The sequence below is a fragment of the Copadichromis virginalis genome, linkage group LG20, assembly GCF_057382275.1.
Source record: "Copadichromis virginalis isolate Kocher_CV1m ecotype Utaka linkage group LG20, C_Virginalis_male_GT1.1, whole genome shotgun sequence".
Classification (NCBI taxonomy): domain Eukaryota; kingdom Metazoa; phylum Chordata; class Actinopteri; order Cichliformes; family Cichlidae; genus Copadichromis; species Copadichromis virginalis.
In genome coordinates, this window is record NC_140637.1 from 32,930,987 (window position 1) to 32,941,326 (window position 10,340).

General features: G+C 43.0%; 1 protein-coding gene across 2 annotated transcripts in view; it reads left to right on the forward strand.

Moving 5' to 3' along the window:
* The window catches only part of snx21 (sorting nexin family member 21), a 39,980-nt gene that overhangs the window by 22,798 nt on the left and 6,842 nt on the right, over window positions 1–10,340 (forward strand). Inside the window, exons 1-5 of one of the 2 annotated variants that reach the window (XM_085443631.1) lie at window positions 1,024–1,218; window positions 5,299–5,621; window positions 6,455–6,660; window positions 7,033–7,174; window positions 7,283–7,448. In XM_085443631.1, coding sequence (XP_085299757.1) covers window positions 5,330–5,621; window positions 6,455–6,660; window positions 7,033–7,174; window positions 7,283–7,448 — 806 coding nt within the window. In that variant the 5' untranslated portion in view covers window positions 1,024–1,218; window positions 5,299–5,329. Of the gene's footprint in view, window positions 1–1,023; window positions 1,219–5,298; window positions 5,622–6,454; window positions 6,661–7,032; window positions 7,175–7,282; window positions 7,449–10,340 lie in introns of those variants that run through there. The other variant, XM_085443632.1, reaches the window with a different exon arrangement.

The window sequence follows — 10,340 nt, forward strand, 5'->3', positions numbered from 1 at the left end:
TAAACTGCCTGTTTTATTTCCATCAAACTGCTGTAGGACTTTTGAATTCAGTTTCATAAACACAAAGTTGAAACAAGTCATTCAACTTTCATAATTATCAAGATAGCGAGATCATTTACAGTTATTCTGGTCTCTGGTGTGTCTTAGCATCAGGAAGAATGAAAACAGTATTAGTGAGCAGGTTAGGAGGTCACTATCAGTCCTGTATACTTCATTCATACTTCATTCTAGGAGAATGAAAAATTAAGAAAATAATTGCTTGAAGTTCATTCGGTTATATGACCACAGACTCATCTCTACAGATTGTTGTGTACTGTTCTTCTTCTTTTGGTTGGTCCTTTTAGGTCTCCCTACAGCAGATCAACTCATCCATGAACCCCCTCTGAGGTTTCCCCTTTTCCTCCTGCCGGGCAGCTCCTCTTCAACATCCTTTGTCCAGTATATCCACTATCGCTCTCTGTGCATGTCCAAACCAACTTTGTCCCTCTGACATACTAATATTCTAACCTTGTCCATTGAATGCCTGAACATCTCCACCTCAGCCTCCTGTCTTTTGATCAGTGCCACCATCTCTAAACCACACATCACAACAGGCCTCACTACTGTCTTTTAAAACTTCCCTTTCACTCTTGCTCTTGCCTTGACACTCACTCCACCCTGCCTGCCCACACTCTCTGTTTCAGCTCTCTTGTGGACTTGCAGCTTAAATTATCAGCTCAAATAGCTGCTGCAGCCCTGGATAGATGCACTGTGACCCCTGTGAACAGAACGCTTCCAGTGTTGTGCCAAAAAGTGATTAAAGGTTGGTGGTAATTAATATAGAACCTGCCAGACACATCGCAAACATATCTCTCATAAATGATACGACTTTAAGTATATTAGACATAAAAGCACACAGAAATCTGTTTTTGGTAGTCCATCGCTTTGATCTCACTAATTGCGACGACTCAGTGAGCATGTAGCCCCCTCTGCTGGTCGGACCCGAAGAGTGCATGTCCTTATATGGCAGCTGCCCGATATCCAACCCCGGGCCGCCTCCTCCTGTAGGCTGCGGCGGGTGGACAGCCCCAGGAATAAGGATACAGCTAGTCAGCTGTGTGCGTGTGCGGAGCCCACAAACCCCGACAGGATCGTGCGACTCCCAGATCCCGACCCGCTGGGCTTCAAACTTTACTCTGGAGGAGCTGGTATGGAGTAAAAGGAGCGGAGGGAGTGCGGGTGAGTCCCGCGGAGCTCGGAGTTCATGAATCGGAGGTGGAGGAGCAGCTCGTGGAGTGTAAACAAAGTTTTCTGGGGTAGCTTGTTAGCTAGTTAGCCGTTAGCGCCACAGCCCAGTTGATGCAGTCATAAACAGGAATGTCAGCTTCAAATTAGAGGGCGGAGACTTAAACGTCTAATCCACGGTGCTCGGATAGATTAACAGGAGCTGTGGGAGTTTTCCGCTTGAGCTGCGGGGTGAGTTCGTCCAACCTCCGGAGAGCTAACTAAACGCGTTTATCGTGTGATGCTCAGTAACTTTGAACCCCCCGACAAGCAAAGCTGTTAGCTGGTTTGCTAACGTCACACTGCTGTGCGTGTTAGCCTCCACCTCTACAAAATACACATTTTATTACTGGTGTCCACAGCTGATACATACTTGTGTATTTAACGTTGTTTCTGGTGTTGACTACATAATAATTATCTGAGGCTTTCACGGACGTCACGTAAATTCTCTTTCCTCGTGCTTAAGTTGTAAAGCGTATTCAAACTTGTTTATATTGTTAATAGTAATTGTTATAATTGTTTGTTTAGCTTTTTTTTTTTTTTGCGTAAAGATGCAGCCTAAAAGAATAGTAAAAGTAAAACAAACAAAAAGAATGAAAGAAGTAGAAAAAAGATTTGATCAAACAAAAATTAATTAAAAATAAAACTGATGGTGCCCCCCCCACCCAATAAACAAATAAATAAAAGTCCAATTTAAATACAATTAAAATGAAAAGTGAGCAGCAGACGAACAGATGTTAATCAGGATTCACTGTTGCTGTCACTCAACCAGCTGTCAGCTGAGTTGCTGACTCCCAGCTCTACAGGTTAAAGGTGTTTGTTCTTGTTTTGGTGGTTTTGGAATAATTTTAGAAGAACACCAAAACGGATAAATCCTAAAATCTTGTTAAACTCCTTTCACAAACAGCCCAGATATACATGTTACAGAATGCAGTCTTTAGCAGTGCATGTGACTCAGTTTACACAGCCTATCCTTTTTATGTGACATTTTATAATCCATCAACCTTTATTCAGCTGTAACTTTGTGTTTAGCACTTTTCTTTTACAATTCTTGTCTAAACTTTTTATTCTCTCTGTATGAAGATAAACACACCAAAGTAACAAACCAGTCTAATTTTCCATACGCTCTGATGCAGCCTGCTGGATGGCTTAGATAAAATGCATTACAGTTGATGTAATGCAAGCACAGGAGAATGCAAATGAAAAAGTATTTTTAGATTAGATAAACTATTTGAATCATACTGTTCAGCTGGAACAGGGAAGGGTTTGTGGCTTTATGGATCCACTATGATCACTAATGTTTCATCACTAGAGGTCAAATTGTTTATGAGCAGAGTCCATCTGCTGGTTGTTTTGTAGGTGATGTGGCTCTTTTGACTTCATCAGACAGCGACTTCCAGCTTCTACTGAAAGTAGCATTAGAATTAGTACTTCAGAGTCTAAGGCCATGGTTCTCAGTCAGAGTGCAGTGAGTCATCAGATGTGTTGAAAATGCAGAATTGGTGAGCGAGGCATCCTGAGGAAGTTCAGCAGGCCAAAGCCTGGCTGCAGGCTGACTTAGCAAATCGGTGCATTATTAATGTGTGACATGGTTTCCATTGAGAGGAGCTGCCAGCTCTGTAACTGGAGCCAGCTCAGCGGGTTTGTTTCACATGTGGATCAGTGTGTCTGCAGTCTCTTCCTGACCTGGATTCTAAAAGTGAGTGAATTTTATTTTTCCCTGTGGTGCTGATTCACAGTCCCAGACACAGAATAGAGTGATTTGCAAAGCAATTCAAGTCTGTGTTATAGAAAAATAACACAGAAAATAGTGCTGTTTTTGTCAAATAAATGCACTTTTGGAATTTGTTGCCACAATGTGTCAAATGAAATTGCAGCAAGAACATGTTTCGTCTTCTTTTAACAGCACTCTGTAAGAGTTTGGGACCCGAGGAGCCCAACTGATGGACTCAAATGTTTTTCCATTCGTGCTTCAGGGTTTCAGCTGCTCAGCTGTTCTGGGCCTCCTTTGCTGTATTTGTTTTTGTGTGTTGTTGTTTTGCAGTTCTTATGAGTGGGTCACAGATGTGGACTCTTAAAACTACAAGTCTAAAAAAGGAGAAAGAAGACAAGAATATACCATAACCAAATGTCTTGATGCACCTTCATCCAGGCAAGGACATCCCAAAAAGTTGAGACTGAAGAAGTCACTCCCACTGAAAACGCTACGTCCAGATGAACAGAATCTACTTGGGATACCAAAACATTCCTCAGAGATTTTGGTCTTTATTACATGACAGCAAATGGGTTCTACTTGACTGAGATCTGGTGACCGGAGGCTGTTTGAGTCCAGCGAACTCAGTGTCATGTTCAAGAAACCGGTGTGAGATGATCTGCGCTTTGTGCACTGCTGCTGTTGTGCATTTAAAGATGTTCTTCTAGGACCCTGCTCGTAACAAGTTGTTTGAGTTAATGTTGCCTTCCTGTCAGCTCAAAGCAGCGTGCTCCTTCTCTGATGCCATCATCAAGGCTTATTCTTCCACAGAGCGGCTGCTCACTGGATGTTTCATTGTAAACCTTGGAGATGTTTGTGCGTGCTTGGTTTGAAGTTTATCACTGCTTACTAGAGATGGACCGAGCCGATATTACGTATCGGTATCGGTCCGATACTGACGTAAATTACTGGATCGGATATCGGAGAGAAATAAAAAATGTAATCCGATCCATTATATATCAAAAAAGCACCTCACAAAACTTGTGACACGGTGTAACTCGGCTCATAACCGTAACTGCCTCTCTCCCTCTCCGGCTGCTACTTCAATCATGAAACTGATCAATGATCAGCTGATCGGCTTTTCTGTCGCGAGTCCGTCTCTCTTCTTTGTTTTTGGCCCACTTTGCACCAGAAAGAGGAAACCAGCGGCTGAACAACAGCAGCACGTTTAAGCTTGATCAGCTGTTGTTAGAATTTATTTATTATTACTTTCTACTCGAGGATCTTTTTCTACGTAGCTGACGCTGGTAACTGTGCAGGGGCGGATCTAGCAAAGTTTAGCCAGGGGGGCCGATAGGGCATGAACAGGGAAAAGGGGGCACAAAGACATACTTTTCTTTCTTATTCTCATTTAAAATGTCGAGCTTTTAATAAATAATTATCTGAATCTTACACCCAAAGTTTTAATCTTATGTAAAATATATAGAAGTCCATTACTGTATATAGTAACTGTTAAGTCTAATATACCCTAGTAAGCTATAGTACTTTTTCCTTTGGGAACCATCTGTGCAGTCTGCAGTTCTGTTGAAGAAATTTGTTGAATCTATTTCATTATTCTTGAAAAAGAATTTATTTCTTCATTTTTTTTTCACACTGCATCAAATTAAAGTTGTTTACGTCGATTAAGCATCATGAGGTGGAGGGTGGGTGGTTCCCTATTTTTTGCTGGGAGTTGGAACCCTACTAGTTAGGTTGCTTAATATTTCTGCTAAGTACTCTTTAAAATACCAGAATAGGGAGGATGGTGTAGGTTTAAGTTTATTAGATTGATCAGTATTGCTGAATTATGAAATATATTGGGTGCAGTGTATTTTTTTACATACAGGTTTAACAGAAAGCTTTAGTGTTGTTGTTTATTTAAACTTGAGTATGAACTCATACAAAATGCAGCAAGATATTAAAAAACAGTTTTGTTGATTAAAAAACACTATCAGATTCATATCGGTATCGGCAGATATCCAAATTTATGATATTGGTATCGGACATAAAGTGGTATCGTGCCATCTCTACTGCTTACTGAAATCGGTTTGTTGGCATGTGATTTGAACAGGCCTACCTAATGACGTGGCAGGTGAGTGTGTTTCTAAGTACAGCTTCGTTATCAATGCTACATATACATCTACATGCATGTAGATAGTTCATGCAAATGTATACAAATTACATGCAATGAAAACCTGTGCAAAACTAGAATGAAAAAACAAATGAAGCTTTAAAATAATATTATCAGAAGATGCTTTAATAAGTAATAGATAAAATGACCTTGTAATCTTCTATTTCTTTAGGCTCCTCCCCCTGTGGTGGCCTGGCAACATCATGGCGTCTCGGCTGTTGGACCGCCTGAAGCGCTCGCTGTTTAAAGATGGTCAGGGGCTGGAACCTGAGCAGGAAGAAGGTGGCGGGCCGGAAGAGGAGGCGTTCAAGCAGGATCGCTGGGAGGACGAGCTGGCGGAGGATGAGGAGTGTGTAACCGATCGGCTCGGAGGGATGCTGTGCTTCGACGGCACAGACGGCGGTCTGGAGGACGGAGCCGAGGGTGAAGGGTCAGGACAGGACAGCGACTCTGACTTCCTGGGAGAGTCGATGGAGGATGGTCCCAGCAGCATGGGTGAAGTGCTGTTCTCTCTTTTCACTCGATGGACCTCGAGCAAAAACATTTTAATGTCTGAATCTGATTGAAATCAGTGCAGATCAGCACTGATTCAACATCTGTTGAAATTCCTACATACAAGAATGACCCGAATGAGTATTCTTCAATACGGGGCGATCGTTGGGAGTTCGTCTTGTAATCGGAAGGTTGCCAGTTCGAGCCCCTCTCGGTCGTTGTGTCCTTGGGCAAGACACTTCACCCGTTGCCTACTGATGGTGGTCAGAGGGCCCGGTGGCGCCAGTGTCCGGCAGCCTCGCCTCTGTCAGTGCGCCCCAGGGCAGCTGTGGCTACAATGTAGCTGCCGTCACCAGTGTGTGTGTGTGTGTGTGTGTGTGGATGACTGGATATGTAAAGCGCTATACAAATATAGGCCATTTACCAATACTGTTGTTTGGTTCAAAGACTTAGCAGACATTGATTAATGATCAGCAGCAAAGTCAGACTGGGCGGCTGTGACAGAGTTTATTTATCAGCTATCGATAGAAAGTAACAAAAGTTTACCCAGCGATGGAGCACACAACAACTCACAACCTAGCAGCCTGCAGTTAATACATACGGGGATGTTGTTCATAGTTGTACTTATGCTTTAGAGATGTTTTTATAGCTGAAACCAATTAACAGAAACTATAATCTAATGTAATATGTTAGCCAGCTCCATGGTTACAGCTCAGCAGCGTTGATCTCCAGCAGGGGAGCAGTTTAGCTTCAGTCCACTGGAAGCTAAACTCGAGGAAACCAGGACATGTTGTACTCCCTGGTCACCTGACCTGGCTTTCACCTGTCTTTTGTAGACACCAGTCCTGTGGGTATTTCCCCAGTGGGCCACTCCTCCTCTTCCTCCTCCTCCCTGCTGACTCGGCAGCTTCAGGAGAGCTGGAGGAGTTTGCGCGGACTCAGTGGAGGAAGCTCTGTGTCCTCTGTGAGATGGCAGACGGACAGCGTGTTGTTCGAGGTGACCGACGCCAGCGTGGTGCAGGACGGCTCCTCAAAATATGTGGTGAGTTGGCAAAGAGAAAAAAACTGTAACACAATAACCAAAACAGACATAAAAGCTTCAAATCCAGGCACTCTAGATTTGACAAAGGCCTTTAATTTATTGGTCTTAGGACAAACAAATACACCGACAGGTATCAGCTTGTCCCTTCTTCAGGCTGCTGAAATACGAAGATGCCTACAGAGCAATTTGAGCTTCAGGGCCACAGAGAGCCCCTGACCCTTGTATCTTCTCTGTGTAAAGTGCTGGTGCACATCCATAGATTGGATTTGGATGCTCTGATCAGAGTCACGTATACGTAATAGTCTCTGATCCACAGGTGATGTTTTAAATGTGCCGTGGGACTCAAACTCTCTGCTCTCCGTTTCTCTCCAGCTGTACACGATCCATGTGATCCAGTCTGGCGCGAGCGATAAGATTCCTGCCATCATCACGCGTCGGTACTCTGACTTTCGGCGCCTCCATGCCACTCTTCGCCGTAAACACGGCGAGCACATGGAGCGTTTCTGTTTCCCACGTGAGTAAACCTCATGTATGCTGTCTTACCTTGATGCTGTGGTTGTTACAGTGGTACAGGGAAGTAAGAACTTCATAAAACATGAATGTTTGGTTTGAACCTCCGCAGGAAGAAAACTCAGGAGGAACTTCACAGCAGAGACGATCGCTAAGCGGAGCCGGGCGTTTGAACAGTACCTGTCTCACCTGTGTTCCCTGCATGCCCTGCGGGGGGCGCTGTGTGTCCGTCAGTTCTTCTACTTAACCGACTTGGAGACTGGACAGCTGCTCATCAGGTAACTCTCATAAACCTCTGTCTCCTCACCTTTATCCGTCAATGTCAGTGTTGTGTAAGAAAACTTAACAGGAACAAAGTGAAATGATCAAAATGCTCTCAGTGCTGAAATGTTATACTGTTTCTATTACGCAGATAGTGAAACAGGCTAAAAAACAAAGAAGGTATTTAATAGATTAATAAAACTTTGAGTTAAACTATTGAGTCATCGCCAATTTGTGCTCTGAAGCTAGCTACAGTGTTTGCGCAAATTAATTACGCTGTGTGGTCAAATATTAGAGGAAATGTGTCCAACATGCACTCTTTGTTGATCAGTGTTGGGTCACTAGTCAAAAAAGTAATATATTACACATATTACAAATAACTAGGGATGGGTATCGGTTAGGTTTTATCCGATACCAGTACCAAACCGGTACTTTTGAAACGGTGCCGGTGCTCAAACGGTGCTTAAAGAATGGAGAACACAAAATTGGTCCAAAAACCTCTCATGTTCAGCTGTTGTTTTGTAAAAAGATAACAGTGTTAGCCTTTTCTGCAGCTATGGGGCATATATGGCATCACTCTTGGCTGGAAGCAGTGCTTAAACAATGGAAAAAACACAAACTTTGTCCAAAAACTTCTCATGTTCAGCTGTTTTCCACTTTTTCTTTGGTCATTTTAGCCTTTTTAGCCAGGGTGAAGGGAGTATCTGCCATCAAACAAGAAGACAGCAGCATGTAGCTATGATGATGTTTGCTAGTTCACCTTACATGCTTTAATGTAATAACGTGGTTAGCCTACTCAACTAAATTACACACAAACAACATTAAGCTCCTGACGCAGAGAAGAACGGCTGCTGCTGCATCATCATCCTCATCATTTCTGCTACACTGGCAGGGTTAGGGGCCAGGACTCTCCTCTTCGTGTTTATGGGGGATGTTGCTAACTCCGGGTCCGATAACAGGCACCACACCCGCAGTAGATGTGCTCGGTGTGAGGTCTGGCAGCAAGCTATTAAATACGGCGCATTTCTCGGCTTTTAACAAAACGCTATGCGTCGCCAGGTGTTTCATCGGATTTGAGGTGTTACCTCCTTTGACAGTATCACAGTATCAGCTTAAAGCACTTGTTGCTGCTGAGTTTGCATCTTTTGCTGTGAAGTACAGCCAGACTTTGACCACTTCGCCTTGGTCATTTTTAATCTGTAGCTCTGCTCTAAAAGGACGTACGTACCTGGACCCGCCTACTACGCTCGCAAAGGTAAAATGATTGGCTGGAATCCAAAGTGTGTGACATCCGGATATTGGATGGTTACTACCGTTTATGTCAGAACAGGTGCCATCATGGCACCGGATACCGGTACCCATCCCTACAAATAACACTTTAATTTAAAGTAATGCAGTACGTTACTTGGTTACTAAAGGGAGATGATAATTCATCACATTTATAACATTACTTTCAGTTTACTCTGTAAAACAGCCTGAAACACATTGTGTCATAATTACTATTTAACAGTATAAACCTGAGGCTACAGCCCCCCGCACCAACACAAACTCCTAATGTATTTAGTTATGAACAAAAAGCCGACAACACAAAACGAAGATGAAAACCAACACGAAGAGACTTTAAAGCCATCGTCACGGTGATTCAGGTAGAAACGAAGGCTGCAGCCTGACGGCTCATCCGTTTGTTATACGATGAAGTTCAGCGGCGGCTCGCTTCACCGTGGTGCCTTGCATCACTCTGGGTTTTTGACTAGCTTAGCATTAGCATGCTGTCTGTGCAGGTGCTTGCAAAGAGTCGAAGTTGTGTTAACAGCATAATACAGTTGTTTCTGTCCTGGATACAGTTGACCATTACGCTCTTGCCCTTTTGTGCAATAGAAATAAAAGTTGTGTCCATCTCAACGCTGTAAACTTCTATTTTCCTTCTCCAGCAACTGAAATCAGCTGATTGCAGAGCAAATGTAAGAACCAATAAGCAGGATCGATAGGCAAGTAGACTAATAATTCCAACTAGGAAAGGTTCTCGATTGCCATCCCTACTGAGTACACACTCATACAATAACTACTTTGCTGCACTGAAACAAACATTGCTTCAATATCCTTTTTGATTCTAATGGTTGACTGTGGTTTACAAAATAAGCACCGTTTCCTTTAATTAGACTTCAAACAACCAATTGAGTCCACAAATTCATCAGGAAAGTGTTTACTGACGTCAACTATCAAGTGAAAATATCAAGATTTTGCAACTAAAAGACTCAGTCCCTGCTGGCCATTTAAAAACAATGTGGATCCAGTTTTATTCAGGTTTATTTAATTGTATTTATATAGCGCCAAATCATAACAACACTCACATCAACAAAGAAATATAGTGAGAAAACCCCAGCATTCAGATGACTCACTATAAGCAAGGACTTGGTGACAGTGGGAAGGAAAAACTCCCTTTAAAGAGGAAGAACCAGAAGGGGCAGCCGTCTGCTGTGACTGGTTGGGAATGAGGGGAAAGACACAAGACAATAGAGTAACTGTGGAAGAGAGCCAGACTGTCCATCTTTTATATACAGTACATGCATAATGCTTTGGTGACGAGTGTTTCCTCAGGGAGTTTCAGTTTTTGTTTATAGGTTTGGCTTTTTTTCAACTCTGTAACCATAGAAACAACTATAAATGATATACAGAACAAATTTAGCGTATGCCTTAAGGCAGGGGTGGGCAAACGTTTCAGGTAAGAGGTCACATTACGTTTGAAAATTTGACAGGCCAGCACCAGATGCATACTGTACATATCAAACAGAAGCCTAAAAAGGCCTTACAGTGACAAGTCAGACTCCCACGTAGCTTGTGCCTCTCGATGACCCCAACACGCTGTTGTACAGGTCCTCTCCACCCATTTTCCCCTTTAGGAAGGCCAA